The 18,661-nt window shown below is 39.2% G+C and overlaps 1 protein-coding gene across 3 annotated transcripts in view; it reads right to left on the bottom strand.

The window, feature by feature from the left end:
• Positions 1–5,898: 5,898 nt before the first annotated feature.
• SNX16 (sorting nexin 16) overlaps positions 5,899–18,661 on the bottom strand; it is a 28,862-nt gene continuing 16,099 nt past the window's right edge. For all 3 annotated transcript variants that reach the window (XM_074577349.1, XM_074577350.1, XM_074577351.1), the window contains exons 5-8: positions 14,992–15,061; positions 10,368–10,504; positions 8,043–8,159; positions 5,899–7,759 (exon numbers count right to left, since the gene is read on the bottom strand). In XM_074577349.1, the coding sequence (XP_074433450.1) occupies positions 7,651–7,759; positions 8,043–8,159; positions 10,368–10,504; positions 14,992–15,061 (433 nt within the window). In that variant the 3' untranslated portion in view covers positions 5,899–7,650. The remainder of the gene's footprint in view (positions 7,760–8,042; positions 8,160–10,367; positions 10,505–14,991; positions 15,062–18,661) is intronic.

Consider the following 18,661-nt stretch of genomic DNA (forward strand, 5'->3'; position numbering starts at 1 on the left):
CTACAGCATGCTGATGGCAAAGATAGATAAAAGTAATTATTTGCACATGTTCTGTTTCTCAGGTTAACTCACAGCCAGGTTGAGCTTAATTTTTCATTGTTTGATACTCCTTCATAACACATTAGTTTGCACATTCATTTTGCAACGCTCTCAACCTAGTTTTTAATTGCCTGTTTAAGTAGAGACGACTGAGTCAGCTCTGACTGGTTTGTGAGATGAAAGAGCAGTGATCTGTACAAGAAGCCGGCTTATCGGGGCTCTTCTTGCACACGTCAGCAGAAACACCACCTCGATGGGCACGTCACCATCTTGCTGTATGGTGGATTTTAAAGGTTTTCAAAAGATCCCATAGAACGAGACAGTTTTCCCGTCTGCCTCTTCCCATGTAAGTCATTATCCCCTTGCCCAACTCAAATCTAAGAGGAATCGCGTATTAGGTTTACATCATCCTACTAAGTTTTCTAAATTAAGACACTGTACATCAACATAGAAAGAAATAAATTTCTCAGGACAAGACTTTTCCTAAATGTACAAAGCAGCTGCCGTAGTAGGGTAGGTCTCTCACCCAATGCCTCTGCTTATCCCTGTAACAGGCACATTTATACTACAGAATGAGGGGGAAACAGAGGCCCCATCACATCACAAGCTATCCACCCTGTCACCCAGTTATTGGAGATGCTGAGGACACCTAGGAAAGACCCACAGGAAATTTGGGAGGAGAGATCCTGTAGGAGGTTTGTCACGTGTTGCAACTGCTTCCTAAACTACGTCCATCCGTCCGTCCATCCATCCATCTTATCTGTCTGTCTGTCTGTCTGTCTATCTATCTATCTATCTATCTATTTTTCGAACACGCAAAGCAGCAATGAGATCTCGAAAGGCCAATGCACAGCCTTCTCCCATAGGCATTTGCCAGATGAGCAATGCCTGACGAACCCACATTAATTGCCAAACAAACTTACGAGCAGCACTTCATAGTCATCCTCAACATTTCCATAAAACAGCTGTGGTTTCTCCTGGATGAAAAGCATTCATCCACAGGGGGTTCAGAGAGCAGAGGCTTGTTTCTCCACCACAGTAATGCAAGCATCTTGGCACTTTCAGTTTGAACAGGTAACAGAAAGGAATATTATGAAATCTAGAAGCAGCTAATCATTTTTGAGCAAGGATGTTTAGACCTACTTGAAACCCAGTCGAGATATCCCAAGACACAGTCCCTATATTATACAGACAGGAGGCTCTCCGTATCAGCAAATTATCTAATTTTAACCTGCTGACAAGTCTATGGGATCAGCAGTAACCCTAGGACTACACCAGCTGACTTACTGTGCAATTAGGGTGAATCACGTAATTGCTTTCTTCCTCCTTTTCCCTATTTGCAAAGCAGAGGGAAATACAATTCCTGTCTCTCAGGTACAAAGTGGGGACAAATTCATTATTTGGAGACCATCTTGATGATCCTCGAGTCACGGGCGTGCTGAGTAGGGAATGGCAAGTATTTAAGATCTCCATGAAGATCTTAAAAGCAGTAAAAAGGGGCAGCAGGGGAGGTTTAGATTAGATATTAGGAAGAATTACTTTACTGAAGGAGTGGTCAGGCACTGGAACAGCCTGCCCAGGGAGGTGGCTGAGTCACCATCCCTAGAGGTGTTTAAGAAACGTCTAGATGTGGCACTTCAGGGCATGCTCTAGTGGCAGAGATTGTAGGGATCTGTTTTTTGTTTGGTTGGTTTTGTTTCTGTTTTGTGTGTGTGTGTGTGTATGGTTGGACTCGATGATCTCAAAGGTCCCTTCCAACTATGAAGATTCTATGATTGATTCTATGATTCTATGAAGATTGTGTTGAAACCCATGAGAACAGGCCAGAGTACTGCTCCTGAAGGCTTAACAAAGGCTTGTGCAGGACTTGCCAACTTCCCTTAAGACAGATGAGACTCAGCCAGCGCTGGGAGTTGAGCCCGGAACCCCCTTTATTAGGTCAGTGCTTTAATGAGCTGAGCCACAACACCCACCGGCAGGCGAGACCCGCGCTGGTGGTTTCCGCACTGTGGGTGGATCTCTTCTCTGATGAGACATGTTCCTGTCTCCTGAAGGGCTCAGCTCTGGCTAGCAGTGATGGCCCCTCTGAGGACTGAAATTGCTACTCAAGTTTACCACTCCCACTTCCAAGTCCCCTTTTTCTCCAGAGCCAGGCTGCCCTGCTTGCAGTTTGGGATCTTTACAGGCCATACCAGAACTTCAGCCTGGGCTGGTCCCCTGCCACATCGTCGGTGAGACACAAAAGGCACAAGTCACGCCGACAGGGACAGGCAGAGGGTAAGGATCTGGGTTGCGCGTGAGACAAATGAGTTGCAGACCACTTTTCTGCCTGTCAAGGTGAGGTTTAAAGGTATAAAAAGAGAAGCTTTGCCAGTTCAGCTAGAACATCATTAGCTTTTCCTGAACTGTAATTTCAGCGTCAGGTGCTGCTCCACTGCAGAAGGAATTAATGCTAAAATTTCTCATTATCTATTATGTAAGAATGGCGCATATATATCCGGCTTTCTGATTTATCCAGCTACACAGTCCAGCTATCCAGCTACAGTCCTACATTTGAGGACTCGGTAACTTTGGCCAATTGCATAGTTCCTTCAGCCTTCCTCTTACCTCTGAACGATAGTGAAAAACGCCTGTCTTTCAGAAGCACCCCGTCTGTGCGCATCCCCTGCTCTGGGCAGCCTAAAAGTAACTTGTTAAACAGGATCCTTCAATACTAGTATCCCTCTGTTTTGATGATACTGGATAAAACTGTGCTTTTGGGCTTTAAAATGTGCCCACCGGAAGAAAAAAGGTGCTTTGTATGTGACATAGGGGTTACGCTTAGACACATCTTGTGACAGCGTTCTCCTGACTCTGGAACAACCATCAGAATGGTCCTGAATTCATCAACCCAAGGAGAAATTGAGAGAGAAACGTTTCCTATTCCAGTGTAACGCTCAAGCTATCCAACTGGAGAATAATCTATAAAGCAACAGCAGGACAGATACGGCCAACAGTCGCTGTCACTCGTAAGTGGGGATGACAGAAGTTGTAATTTATTACAAGAATAATTTAATCTTTTATTGTTTAGAATAAAGGACTGCGTTATCCCATCTTTCCACTCTCCCAAATCTGTACGGTTGCATCAGATAACAAAAGATAGGTGAAACTTTGGAGGAAGACTGAAAACATTTAACAAAAGCCCAGGCTCAGTTTGTTTTCCCTGCAATGCGCAACCTGGGAAGGACCAAACACAAAAGACTGCCCTTCGAAACAAGACTAGGATAAAGCAAGGGATCGCTAAGAAACACCAGTGCTATGGAAGAAGCCCTAGAAAGAGGTTCCTGAATGGGTTACGAGAACACAGAACCTAAACCACTCACAGCACAGAAACTAACATTTAATGGAGAAGTGATTCCGGTTCGCAAATGATTGAACAAATTTTCAAAGGGGAAAAATCCTCAAGTGTAAACTATGGACAAGGCAATCCCCTCTTTCTCCTCTGCCTTTTCCACTCCTCATTTTTTCCTTCAGCGAGGAGGTTAAGATACATTAAAAATGTGATGACGATAATAAATAAAAATGTAGGATGAAAAACTCCACTGGTCAGTCCATTGACTGCTCCCCCGGAACACAAACTGTTCAAAAGAGACATCTCCTTTGGAGACAGCTGCATTATCAGCTCTCCAAGTTCAAACAGAGAGACATGGATGCGAGGAGATAGCTCGGTTACCCCAGCATCCCTGAGACCAAGCCCAGTATTTTATAGCAAAAGGACACACCTAGTTCTGAATGTTGGATCTGTCTAGAAATCTGGATGTACTGATCTCCGGGACGAAGACTTAATTGAAATATAGAAATGAACGATAGGAAGAAAGACCACTAGACCCGGTATTCCATGGAGGGAGTGTTTCCCACGGGACTCTTCCCTTCCTTGCTGATTCATGACCTCAGACTATTTAATGGTGTTATTTGACATTTCTTAAAAAAATTGATTGCAGCAGCAGCAACTTTAGAGCATGATTTCAGAATTCCTCCCCCAGCGTGTGTTAGAGCCTGCTGTAGCATAGGGGAAAAAAAACCCACAAAACTTGCTAGAGTTAAGTTGCATTTGTTATCAGTTCTACTAGAAATGCAAATTTCTGGCAGGAGAATTGCTACTGCTTCATAGCTACATTTCAACAAAGGAACAGAAACCCCAGAGAGACAAATCAAGGTACTTAGAGGTCTATTGAGATGTACAGAGAAAAAACAATTTGGGGCAGACACAGCACCTAGAACAGGAGCCCCTGAAGGGGGCCTACGGGAAAGCTGGGGAGGGGCTGTTTGCAAGGGCAGGTAGCCATAGGATGAGGGGCAATGGTTTTAAACTAGAGCAGGGCAGGTTTAGATTAGAGATTAGGAAGAAGTTCTTTACAATGAGGGTGGTGAGACACTGGAACAGGTTGCCCAGAGAGGTGGTGGAGGCCCCATCCCTGGAGACATTCAAGGCCAGGCTTGATGAGGCTCTGAGCAACCTGATCTAGCTAAAGATGTCCCTGCTTACTGCAGGGGGCTTGGACTAGATGACCTTTAAAAGTCCCTGCCAACCCACCACATTCTATGATTCTTTCCATGTCCCTTTTCTCCCCAACTATGACCCCCCCCGGAGGAACAGAGATGCTTGACCCAAAGCAGCGAGGACAGCAGCCCACGGGAAAGCACACGGTGTAGGAGACTCCTACAACCATCAGGTGCAGTTTCCTGAATTACCGCATTTGTTGCCTTCCTGGAGCTGGTTCAATGGCACTCTTGTACTCACAGTAACTAACGGGTGTCACAGTGGGAAAGGGATGAAGTGGGAGTTTTACAGGGACTCATTCTTGATTCCGTACTAGTCAGCATTTTAACTGATTTAGGAGTATACAAATCAAAAGCACAGAAGTGGCAGGGGCAGACTGCAAGTGCTTTGGAAGATAAAAAATCCTGCAGGATTATTGAATTTATAGTATTAAAAAAAAAACAAACACAACCCCAGTAAAATTAAGCTGGGTACAATGTATTTAAATCTAAAATTAAAGGGGAAAAGACTGTAAATCAGTGACTGAACTATTAAAACAACTACCTTTGCAATGATTAAGTGCAACAGAAAAGAACAAAGCCTTACTGGCTGCGATTCTTGTCATTAGTTCACTCCGCTACAATTCCAGTTTCTATATTCTGCACGTTGTGAAGAGCACAGAATTCCACTGTGAAATCCTCATGAATGAAATAATTGAAAGTTGGCTGCTTCTGTACTAAAATTGCAGCAGTGAGTGAAATGACAAGGATAGGGGTAGAGAATAGTGCCAGAACGGAAGCAAGCGCACCAGAAAAAAAAATAAAAAAAAAAAAATCAATACGGGACAAATTTGGAAACCGCCTCCAGCAGGATGCTCAAGGCCACCGTGGGCTGCACACCTTGAATTTCATGTCCCTTGGGAGGGTAACCATTCATTAACCAGTAACATAGGCCAAGTCATACCACGTGGCTGCTGAACAAAGTCACGGTTTTCAGCTCAGTTTAATTAAAAAAAAATAAAAATCAAGATCCACCTAAACAAAAACGTCTATTCATGCAATACCAAGTCTTTTGTGTCAGCAAAATATCATATAAATCTTAAAGACAGAGCACAAAATTTCCCTTCCTTTGCCTGCTCGTGACTAAACTGTAAGTTACACTAATGCTTTCTTTAGTGACTAGATTTGCAGATTTACCTGAAGCATTCCTAGGATGTATGACCCAAGCACCTTGTCAAGATTTAAAAAACATTTGTAGTTGTAAAGCTAAGGCTATTTTAACATACAATGTTCAACCTTCTTTCCAAATATTAAGTGACATCTGACAGAAGATTACATGAATTTTCAGTAAGGTGTCAAAACTTTATTGAGTTCACTCAACATCTATGAGGATTCATGTGGAATATAAAAAAAAAAAATCAGTTTCTTTTTTTATTTTCATCTTCAACAGAAGTACAGTAAGTTTTCTGGTGTCTTGTTACAGCATTCTCATTCATTTTCATGCAGACAATTTTTGGTACAAATGAAACTCAGACCAAAAGCTGAGTAACTGTAGGAAATCACTGAGGTAAGAAATGTCTCTTTCCAATAGTATTTTTGTCCTTCTACTACATAAGGAATTGAGCTTTTTTGTTTTTCCTAACGGAGAAGAGAAGACAGGTGTTTTGTCCATAGTTTTATTTCACCAGGAAGGTTTATACAGTTCTGCATAAAGGTCATTGTATGCACAGCCTGAAGTACAAAGCTCCCTTTGAAAACTCCAGCACAAAGACACTGCATATTGACAACATTAAACAACGATGTGGGTGGTATAGGGCGAAAAAAAAGAAAAAAAGATTAAAACAAAACAGCATTCTTCCTATTGGAAAAGCGGAATAAAACAAGGCACTTTCAGTAAATAAGTGAAGAACAGAAACAAGCTGTATCAAAGATTCCACAGAGCTGACCCAGAGCACTGTAACAAAATCCTGCAGTAATGAACAAGTAAAATACAAAAAGGCACTACATAATCCTCTCCCTGCAACTCCCCTTTCTCAACGAATTAGCCAACTGAACTTGGCACAGTGGAGTCTTAATTATAAAGTGCATCTCCTGTCTTAATACATTTTGAAAAATAGGCTATCGAACATATGGAGCAACATCCCCATGTGCACAATATATTGAAACAAAAATACATTGCAACTAGATTCAATCTAGTTATGAACCGTGCAGGAAAAAATATGGCTTCTTTACAAGTCTTTCCATCATCTCCATATAATCTGGAATATTTTTAAACAAACATGAATGCGTTAGCAAGATGGTAAGAGGTAGTGTTCCAAGTAAAAGGCAAACTCACGGATTTTATTGTTACATGGGTATGTAGCAAAGGTATCCCAGATTTTAAAAGCAGCATTACCGAACAAAAAGTATTACAGCATGCTAACTTGGGATGAAAATACACAGTGTTTTGGGGGTCTCACTAGTTCCTTCAGCAAAAATGACCATTTTTTTTTTTTCCTTTAAAATGTCCAACTATAATCCCATTTCGTAAGTACTTTTCTCTTGGTACTGGAAGTTTTCCTATTGCATTGCATTAAAATTGCCAGAGAAATAGTCTTCAACTTTACAGCTTAAAAACAACACATTCTACGCTCTTATTAAACATAAGATGAGCCCGTTTTTACTTCAACAAGCATTAATTTATGGCTATAAGAATACGAAAACACAAATACCAAACAGATGAACGCATCAAATGTGTCACATCAGTGGCAACATATGACATGCTAGTTAGGAGTGTTTGGTGATTTAATGTGAAGTTTTCGCCACTCTGCTAGGAAAAAGTCAGCCAAATTGTGTATGTACATATCTAAACTTTAGCTGATTTTAGCCCTTATTAGACTGTAATATATTAAATATATAAAGGCTAGATAAAAATTGAAATCAAAGCAGCACTGGGTATATTTCTTACGTTAATAATTTGTAAGGATTTATGTAAACATTCAGTGTGTGCATTCTTGCTCTTTGCTGTAAGTTCTCTGCAGCTGCTATGTGCCCCTACCCACAGGGTATGTCCCAAACATGAACCTTTCCCAGGTAACAGCAGCTGCTAGTGATCTATTCTTCTTCATTAGCGGTGTATGCTACTTCAGCGACTTCAATTTCTGGCACAGAATTTTCAGCCAAAGAGCCACTCCAGCAAGCCTCATGGTTCTCTTTATCTGAGCTGCAACAACAGATCAATGAGCTTTGTCAAACGGAAACTAGTATGATTCTTCATAGTCATTTTATGCCTGCAATCTACAAAACATTTACAAAGTTGTTCAATTTAGCACTTATTCCAGATCCAAAATCATCTATCCTGAAGGCCTCTGTGAAACATGGGATAGCTACAGAGAGGTGCAATAAAATGCTGAATTCCTCAGCTGTTCAGAATTTATGTAAGACCAAACATTTAAAGACATACTTTAAGAAAAAAACTAAAATATAAGTAAAATAGTAGTATTTACCAGCTGTCCTCACCCAGGGTACCCTGGTCTGCTTCTACTGCAGAAGACTCCACCTCACCACTGCACTCACTCTCTTCTCCTGACATTTGACGAGTCATTTTTCCTGAAGATATGTCCCTACAACAAATAAGAACAGGGTACCACCAATCCATACAGCAAACATTCATTGCTGAAGAGCTGTTTGTTTCATTTTAAATTTTACAGTTTCTGGGAACCCATCAATCTCACTCCTACATGCCCCATTTCTTTTATTACTACAAAGATGCAGGGTTTGCACTAGATAGCTATTTAAACAGTTTATTTGCTCCAGCTGCTTCTTCCTAAACTAAATTCAATCCTCTGGTTGTCTTACAGTTTAGTAGCTTTACAAAATTCAAGTCCCAGGGGAGCGATTATGACCTCAGGTAAGAAATTACAAGCAGATGATCTAAGCCACACACATCTTGTCTAAATGGCAGAAGGATTATAACCAAAACATAGTTATAAGGAAGACAGCCAGGATAATAAAAAGAGCTCTGCAACAGTTTCCCAAATTTCTCATTGTAACTTTAGAGTCACACATTAAGTTTCAGAACAATACATTTTCCCATTAACGATAAAGAGACAGGTAATAATTTTTTCTTAACAGCAACATGAGTTGGCAGTCCGACTAGCCTGGCTACAAATGGGAATATGGTCATGTAAAACTATTACCAAAACTTATTTCCAAAGTATTGCTCTGTGGGGAAAATATATATCAATTTAGTGTTGAAAGCTGCCACCTGAATTGGAAAGAAAAGCTTGTGAACAATTTTACGTTGAAAGTGATACTACTATATTTCACCCTCTTAATTACTATTGTTTCTATAGCGCTATTTTACCACATGCATTAAGTAGCACCTCAGCAGTATTCTCTAACATGATTATTGACCTATGTCTGGGGCAAATCCAGCATGATATGTAAATGCCTACCAGTCTGATGCCTTGTCCAACTGTCCCCTCCTACCTCACACACATTTCAGGTACCTGGCCTTTAGAGCATAAAGGCAGAAGATGCTTAATTCTTGTTGGGCCATCAGATCAAAATTCCACTTCAACAAAACAGAGCCGTTTCTTTTGGGTTCGATTCCCATCAGATAGGCTGAATTTCTTACACGAGGTCATGGGTTTACTTGGTAACTTTTACAACTGAAAATCACAGGAGCTATTTTCCATTAAGACTTCAGATACTACTTGGCTGACTTTCAATAATTTCAAACGTCTGGGAAACTGGCAGTGTGTTAAAAAAAAAAATCTCTCTTCAGGGAAAGCAGTAAAACATAAAATCCCTTTTTGCCACTCATGCTTTCTTATTTTAGTCACACAGACTGTGTATCATAATGTTTTAGTCAAATGTGAGTTATTTAATTTTTGTTGGCTATTCCACTGTTTAAGCCAGCAGTAAGTCATAACTTTCTCCTCAAACAGGGAAAGCATCTTTCAAGTGTAATTACTTGCCTTCAGGAGTAAGTGACAATATGAATATGGCATTCCGATCAGAATTTTCAGTGAGCCACAACAATTCCATTTAAATCCTTTTCCAAATGTAGTTCACTTAAACCGTATATCCAAATACGTGATTTGTTAGTCAACCTGGATACGCTAGACTCAACAAGCCAAGCAGTACTAAAATATCTTCTAAAGAGACCATGGGAATTTACTCCTTTTCTAAGGAAGTCCCACAATAACTGACTCATCAGATCTGTCGGGACACTGAATAGCCCAACAACTGCCCTGGGCCTGCTACAAAATTTAGCAGACAGGCACCATAAAGTTTTAAAATAAAAACTCTACCATTTTCCCCCCTTAGATTTAAATGGATGATCTGCAACATCATTCCAGGCAATTCAGAAGTTGCCATGTTGCCAACTGACTAATGTCAGTTGAAGACATTAATACAGACATATAATTGCGTGATCACTACGCCCTGTCAAAGCTTTGACTACAGGTGGAATCTTGTAACTCAAAGCAATTCTTTCCACTGCTCTCATCTCTAGCAGGGCATTTCACTTATCTAACATTTCAAAAGCAGAAGAGAATCTTTGCCTTATCTTTACAGGAATTATAGGATTAAGAAACATAATCCCCGTTACTTTAGAGGGAAAAAGATGGGACAACACTTTCTCAGTATTAAACAGCAGCTTTTTGGCCAGCATATGAGAAAGAGCCTACTGAAAATATTGCTTTGTGTGTGGTTATGTGGAGAAAATTGTTTCCAAGAATACATTTAAAGCTGGAGCTTGTGACTATATAGAGAAAATGTCTTCATGGAAAGAAACTCCTAAACCCCATAAAATTTCTACGTACCTAATTCTTCTTTCAATGGCATCTATATGAAGTTGCTTTTCACTTAACAATTTCTTTAGCGATTCAACCTCCCTTTGTTTCTCAAGCAATTCCTTTTGTAGGCGGTAATTTGTTTCCTCCAGAGTTTCACAGAAAGCCTAAAAAGACAAATTTAAGAACATATTCTATTTAACTTCAGTGAACTGCCTTTATTGATTTTTCTTTTAGAAATATTAACCTGTAACAGAATTGTAGCTGCTTTGCTTTGTATTGATTATCATAAAGAACTACATAAGCTTAAAAAAAAGTCCTGTCTGTAATAGAACAATGCCGCTTTGCTTTGAACACTGAATTATTATCCTAAACTGCAATGCAAATACTTTATTGCATTGTTTGTTTGTCTCACAAGAGACTTCAGAAAAAGGTTTCTCTCCTTTGATGCACAGTCCCTAATTTTGTACCTTTTTCCCCTATATGGAACATCAGCTGAACTCCTTACTCCTCTTTCCCCTCATATAAGCTTTGCTTTCACAGGACTTGGAAGGCAATTTCAAAGTATCTAATTGTTCCCACAATGGTAGGAATATCTGCATAAACTGTATGTTCTTCCCCTACCCAGGATAAAGATGAAGTTGTACAGTTCCGTACCAAATATGACAATCACGAGAGTCAGAAGACCAATACAAAAACATTTTGAGAAGGTTTAGTAAAATGCTAAGAACACTAACTACTCAACCATGATAAGTATGTCGTGTTACTCTGCTGAGCATGACATGTGTATATATAGCACATCCTGACGAACCTGACAGTGAGCAATCTCAAAGTTTAATGTGAAGAGCCAACGTGTAACGCAACATCCACAGAATGCAGGAAGTGACAGAAACGCTGGCACAGAGCCTGCTGCTCTATTACTGGAAAGAGCAAGTCTACCAACAGTAATGTGCGATTCTGATTTAATAATTTACATGCTCGTGCTAAATAAGAAACCCTTTCTTGGCTTAACACTACACGTAACTAACCACTAATTCACGGAATCCATTGAATATAAACATTTTATGTGAGTTCAGTTAAGAACAATGCTCTTAAGACACCTTTTTTCCTCAAGTTTTAAAATGGGCTATGAACATCAAGAAGATACTATTCTTGGCTTTAATTGAAGCAGACTTACAACTTCTTTAAAATGTTAAGTTTTCCTGTAATTCTACAATTCAAACAAATGCAGTGTTTTTCAATCCAATAACCATTTTGATTTTTTTTTTTTGCACGGAGTTTTAGTTTATTTTATTGACTCAGATAGCAAATTTATCTTGGTTGACAGGCATTGAAGACAAATAATCAGTTAAGCCACAGCTTTACTGAACATCTACTAGAGCCGAGAACACGTGGCATGCAATTCACACAGCATTTTTCGTGATCGCTGTAGTAATCATTGCAGTTAAGCAGTCATCCTGTTTCATCCAAGCCAATTCAGTGAATTCTAGTGTGTTTTGTAGAACTGTTGAGGGTTGCTAGTGTCCTAACTGGAAATTGGCCATTATGTCCTTAAGAATATAATTAAATTATATTATTTCTACCTTTAGATTTATACACTTGCAAATTTCCCGATTCACAGAATAACTAAAAGTATTCCACAGGTGGTGTGAACTGTTCCATTGTTCTATATGAGAACTGGAAAAAGCCTGTTGGAAAAACTCCTCTCTAGCTACAATCTGTGTATCAGCTGCCCAAGGAAAGGAAGTCACGTAGAAATCAATAAAGGTGAACCAAAGCTGAGCAAGACCTATCGGGGAATTGTGTGTAATGATATATCTTCCTCCTTGAAGTGCTGGACACCTAGAGTCTGGTACAGTTCCAGTACTCTGGTGGGACCAATTTTCGCTATAAGTTTTTAAAGGGCAACAGAACTAGACCAGATGAAAGAGAGCTTCGCTTCCTTCTTCACTGGATCATGAAACACTAATGGCTGGGAAAGGACCTGTGGAAACAATTACCAATGATACGACAAAAAGGATTGCTTTAAAAAATATTTTGCCTATGGTTCTGTGATAAAATTTCTCTAAGGCCTAATCAATTTCTAGTGGGGGAGATACCTATACTTCTCCCACAAAAGGTAAGTATGTTTTGGCAAGTCCTTCTTGAACTGGAATAATAGAATAGACATAAAACAAATAGAAGATACCCATATTTTTCATTATCAGGAAAACATAGAAGATTTTTTTTGCAATGCTTTGTATGACAACAGTAAGGCAGAACTGAAGTGACTTCTGAGGTACCTTTAAAAATAAACTCCAGGAATAAGTATGTGAACAACAGCGCTTGTCCTGTAGTTGGGCATTGTTTGCAAAATAAAAGTGAGGGATGGATATAGATGCTCTCTGATATGTAGGTAACAGGCAGGAACAGGGCAAAAAGCAGGACCACAACAATGGATTTCAGGTGAGCAGACTTCAATCTCTTCAGAAATCTGCTTGGAAGATTCTTCCAAGATCTGCTTGGAAAATCCATGGGAAACCACCCTGGAGAGAACAGCAGCCCAGGAGAGCTAGCTGATATTCAAGGAGCACCACCTTCAAGCTCAATAAAGGTCCAGCTCAACAAACAGAAGTCAAGCAAAGGTCCATATGGATGAGCAAGGAGCTTGTAACTGAACTCAGATACAAAAAGCAAGCGTACTAGCAGTGGAAGCATGGAGAGAGGTGACCCAGGAGTATAGGGCTGCTGTCTGATCTTACAGGCACAGGGTTAAGAAAGTGAAGGCTAACCTGGAGTTGAATCCGGCAAGGCATGTGAAAGAAAACAAGACAGGATTCTACAAGTACGTAATCAACAAAAGAAAGACTAGGGAAACCATGGAGCTGCTGCCGAATGGAGTGGGGGAGCTTGTGACAAATCACACTGAAAAGGTTAAGGTACTCAACACCATGTTTGCCTGTCTTCACTGGCAATACCAGCCTTCACGAATCCCAGACCTCTGCAACCAGAGACAAACTTACCCTCAGTGGAGGAGGACCAGGTCAGGGAGCACTTAAAAAATTGGACATAGATAAATCCGTGGGGCCTGACAGGCTGCACCCATGAGTGCTGATAGAGCTGGCTGACCTCCAGCTTGTTGTCCACCAGGATCCCAGGTCTCATGACTCAAATACTATAATAAGAGATAATTGAGGGACTGAAGCATCTCTTATGTGACAAAAGGATGAGAGAGCTGGGACTCTTCAGTCTGGAAAAGAGAAAGCTCGGGGTGATCCTATCAATGGGTACAAATGCCTGATGGGAGGGAATGAAGAAGAGGGAGCCAGACTCTTGTCAGTAGTGGCCACTGACAGGACAAGAGACAATGGGCACAAACTAAAACCCAGGAAATTCAATCTGAACACATGAAAAAACACCATTTTACTGTGATGGTGATCAAACACTGTAGCAGGCTGCACAGAGAAGCTGTGAAGTCCCCTCTGTACAACATTCAAAACCTGACTGGACGTTGTCCTGGGCAACCTGCAGTAGCTAACCTTGCTTGAGCAACTGATCTCAAGGGGTCCCTTGCAACTTCAACCACTCTGCAATAAGGTGGGGTATTCCCGGGAGACCAGAATTTTATGTCAGATGTCTCTAACAACTTTACAGAAATGGCTAATAGCCAAAACTACAACAGCACAGCTATTTTAATAGTTTTACCAAATTCCTGTGGTGGCAGAATAACCCTGAGACTTCACCACAATACACACAATCAAAATGTCTATGAAGACGGCACTTAAATATTTTAATTATCTGAATAATTCCTGTAATTTTTATTACTTTTCATCAACTTAAATAGCTACCATGAAAAGTGATTGTACAGAAATCAAGCATGAGCTCGTAACACAAAAAACACACCAAATCCTTCAGTTGTACACAGTAATGTAATAAGAGCCAAGGCACTCCCACTTACATGCAAAGCAAGCTGGTAAATATAAGTTTAGTTGAAGGATTATCACTTAACATTCATAATTTCTACGGTACTGACAGTGTATGTGCAATTCTAAAATATACTGTTATTCTATAAAGCAAGAAAACTAAGACCACCTGTTCTAGACAGACTTGATACAGCTCTGCATGCCAGTGAAATACTTCTAATTAAACAGGCCACAGCATACAGTATTGTTTGTTCAATGTGCTCATATGCATGTTGAAAAGCTGCTGTTTTACAACACTACTTGACACTACTTAGTTATCTGCAAGAACACTATTTTTGGTGGTCAGAATTAATCCTTTCATTACATTTCACAGCAGGAACATTCTACTGCAAGACCTTAAGTCTAAGGTGTACACATTGTGAGAACGTGTTGAATGTAAACTACAAAAACTCTCCTTATATTCAGTAGTTGCTTTATATAAGTAGTTGCCTAAAAACAAATTTCATCCACTGCTCACACAGGAAAAAAGGAAGAGATTGTATCTTGGGACAGGGATAAAGTACAGCAGTCAAAGATTATCAGTGTGCACCAATAATCAGACTGTCAGTTTCAGAAACACATCCATTGGCAAATTTTTTTGAAAGAACAGAAATAAAAGTGTTTCATTCCATACCATTCAGCACATTTTACAATATTCTAACAACAACTACTGCCTTTTGCATTCTGATTTTATCATATTAAATAGCACTTACCCTGCTCTCTTCTAGACTGTCAAAAGGACCTGGAGGATCATCCAGACAAAGGAATTCTCTCACTGCAAGACTTTACCAAATAAAAGAGAGTGAATTACTTGAAGTACAAAAAAGCAACAACACTTAAATATGATCATACAAGGGCAATATTTCTTTAAGGGACACAAACATCTATCCTCAAATTTACTCCCAAAATGTTAACAAACTATTAAGTCTCAGTTGTATGTGTTAACCAGGGACAGTATTTAAAATATGACTTAAGAAATTGCACAAGTACACTTAAGAGCTTTCAAACAGACAGTAGAACATGATTTAGAACATGACTTTTCAAATTGTCATGGTATTTGTTGATACATGACAAGTGACAAGCAAGTTTATCACTTTGGTATTGAAGAGGTTTGAAAAATTCTCCTGGTGAAAAACACATATTAAAAGATGGATGAAAGAGGATGCTGCTGAAATCCATACGCAGATTCAGGAAGTATCAGTGGAACCAAGCATGGGTATTGAAACATGCTTACGCGTCCCCATTTCGCTAAAATCATAATCCATAGACATATATACAATATGTAATTTTTATAGCTACAGTATATGTTTATATATAGATAAAAAAGAATAATAGGTTATAAAATAATAAGAAGTGACAAGATTAACATGCCACACATATACTACATAGCATCTCTAAGCATACATTTCAAACTAATGCGTTCAACTTAAAATTGTGTAACAGTTGTCATCCCTCTCTGCATTGTTTTGCAAAGGCCAGAGGAGGGAAGTGTGTGTGGTTTACTACAGGTTATTTTGAGCATCTTGCTCATTCCACCTTCCAAGTTTAGATCACTTTTCATAGAACTCTTCAACATCTCCAAACATGTTCCTCTGCCCACCTTTCTAAGACTTGCCTCCTCTTGTTGTATTCATTCTTCTATAAATAACCTCCAATCAGACTACTGTATTCACAATTAATTAGCAAGTAGTAACTTATTAGCAATTCTGTGCATGCGCTCTCTACTATAAATCTCTAAATCATCTCCTACTGCAACGAATGCAAAAAAAAAAAAAAGGGAAGACGTGAACCCAAACTAATTCCCTGTCTCTTCCTCCCAATTAAGTCCTGTGTCAAGGTGAGGGCAAAAGAAACTAATTTTCAGCCTTCCACTCATTCTCCGCATTTGAGGCAAACACAAAGTACAAACACAAGAAAGGAAACTTTTACCCAGCTACCAATCTAATCAAACAGCTTCAGGTTTGGCAAGCAAAACAAGGAGAGAAATTTCTTCAGCAAACACTAATCATTGATCATACCATCATTTTAGTTCTAGAAAGGCTCTGAAGAATATTAATCTAAAGTACATTGAACCTTTATTTTGTTGTTGGATTTTTGTAAGCCTGCATTCCAGTCCTTATTTCGCATGTGAAGATACAGGTGGGGTTGTGGGGTTTTTTGGCCAGTGGTTGGTCAGAATTTTTGCCTTTGTATCCACTTTCACCTCATCAGCCTTTACACTAACCTGAAAAAAATTTTCTACAATCACAATTGTTTCTTTTCCCACTTAATCTATGTACAAATGCGATAAAACCTTCCCTTTTCAAGCCCTCTCCACTGTTTTACATTAATCAAGCCATAGCCTAAACTTGCACTATTAAAACAGCTTCTCCCATATACTCAAATAAATAATAATAAAAAGTCTGCTACTTAAACCAAGATTATCACTCCAATTAGCACAAAAAATGATAGACTGTAACAAGTCATTAGTTAAATTATCAGAAAACATAACCTCAAACCAAATGAAAAGTTATTCAGGCATATAAAGTACATTTTCAAGAAGAGCAGGGTTGTTTTTTTCCCTCCAAATAGTTTAATCTGCTTGAAGTGACCCTTTTCCAACATGATGCTCAAGTCCATTTTTTAATGGTTGAATCGTTCTTTTCATAAAGATTCTGAATGAGCTCACATATGCCTAATGCAGAAGAATTCATTATGCGGAAGCACTTCTGCTCACCATTTTTCTTCAGCATCTTCATCCTTATTCACACAGCTCAGTTCAAACATATTTTAAAAGTGCTTAAATTTCTACATCTTGCTAGTAATTTTATTGTGTTATTAAAGGGTAACTTTACAATGGCATAACACGCAGTAATGCTTGTGAGTGAAAAAGCAAGTGTCCAGAAAAATAAATGTGCAAAACTATCCAATCTACATATATAATCTACTTAGATCTGGTGAAACCCTTTTTTTTTTTTTTACCTACAGCTGGTGGCAGAAAACTGTGTCTTTTTCTATAGTTTTCAAAACTTCTTGAAAGCTGTAGATTTCATTATTTTACATGAGGAAGTCAAGAAAATTAAAGGTCACTGAAAACATTGTTTCTTTATCCAAAATATACACCTGATTATGCATAAACATTCATTTGCAGCCTAGGTTTACTCTGAGGGTCTGCTTTGCCTCTGCTCTCCCCTCCACGTGTTAGACTTCTTCCTTTTGTTTAACAAACAGGATAAAATTCTGCCTTACAAGTATCATAGAAATCTTCTAGATCAATTAAGAAGAGCTGCAAGGGGCATCACCCCACAGGGGGATCCCTGACAAGACTCAACATCCGAGTTTCTCCCTTTCAAGCTGCTTCTTCAACAGGGCGGAGGCAGAGGAGAGCTGCGTCATCTATATACAGACACTTCTGTTCAGCAGGTTAAACTTCTTTCTCCCACTTCGTGGGCTGCACAAAACTTTCTTGAACACATCAAACTCTGTGGGTGGATTTCTATTTGATCTTTCACTGAATCTTCAGCACAAGGCAAAAATATGAGAAGAAAGCCATAAAAGGCAGACTCTAAATTTAGTCACCTGCACACCATCCTACATTTTATCTTTAAACTGCTTTGTGAATCTAGTCTAATTAAAAAATAGGTATACCAGATGAGGTCTCCTGTCCCCGATGGGCAAATTTCCCACTGTCAGTATGCCCCAGTGATAATACAGTGCATAAAGAGAAATGAAACAAAAAGTAAAGGCTCATTTGGTTTTGGTGCAACCCAAGCAGTTTGACTTATTTGCAAAACTGTAGAAGTAAATGGTGAACTTTTAAAGAGGAAGCAGGGTCAGATGCTCACCACTGCTCATGTAAGGTGCAAATATTAACTTCCATTAATAGTAACTTTAATTCTTTAATTCTCTGAGGAGTGGGTAAAAAAAAAAATATCGGACAGATGAAATCTCCCTAGTTTTAGTCACTTCCTAAGAAATCCAGGCCTTCCATAAATACAAAAATTAGAACATCATCTGTACCAATAGATTATAATGTTTTTAATAAACTTAATCTTCATGCAGAACCTTACACAGCCAAGATCAGAGTTTTCCTCAAAAACACATTTCAGTTAACTATCTATTCATTAACCAAAATACAAATTGATTCCACAAACATTTAAATACCCTTTTGCATCTGATGAGCGATGCAGTCTGAAAGTTAGGTCTTGTTTTGTGTTTTTTTCTGAAATTATGACAAACACCATTTTTTCCAATATGGACCATCATCAGGATACAAACAAGCTAGCTGAAATACCAAACTAGCTGCAACAACATGAAGCATGAAGCCTTCAGATCTATTCAAGCAGGCTAAAAGTCCATCCAGCTCACTATTCTGTCTCCAGCAGCATAATGCAAGTGACATCT

This window comes from Larus michahellis, chromosome 2 (genome assembly GCF_964199755.1).
Source record: "Larus michahellis chromosome 2, bLarMic1.1, whole genome shotgun sequence".
Lineage (NCBI taxonomy): Eukaryota > Metazoa > Chordata > Aves > Charadriiformes > Laridae > Larus > Larus michahellis.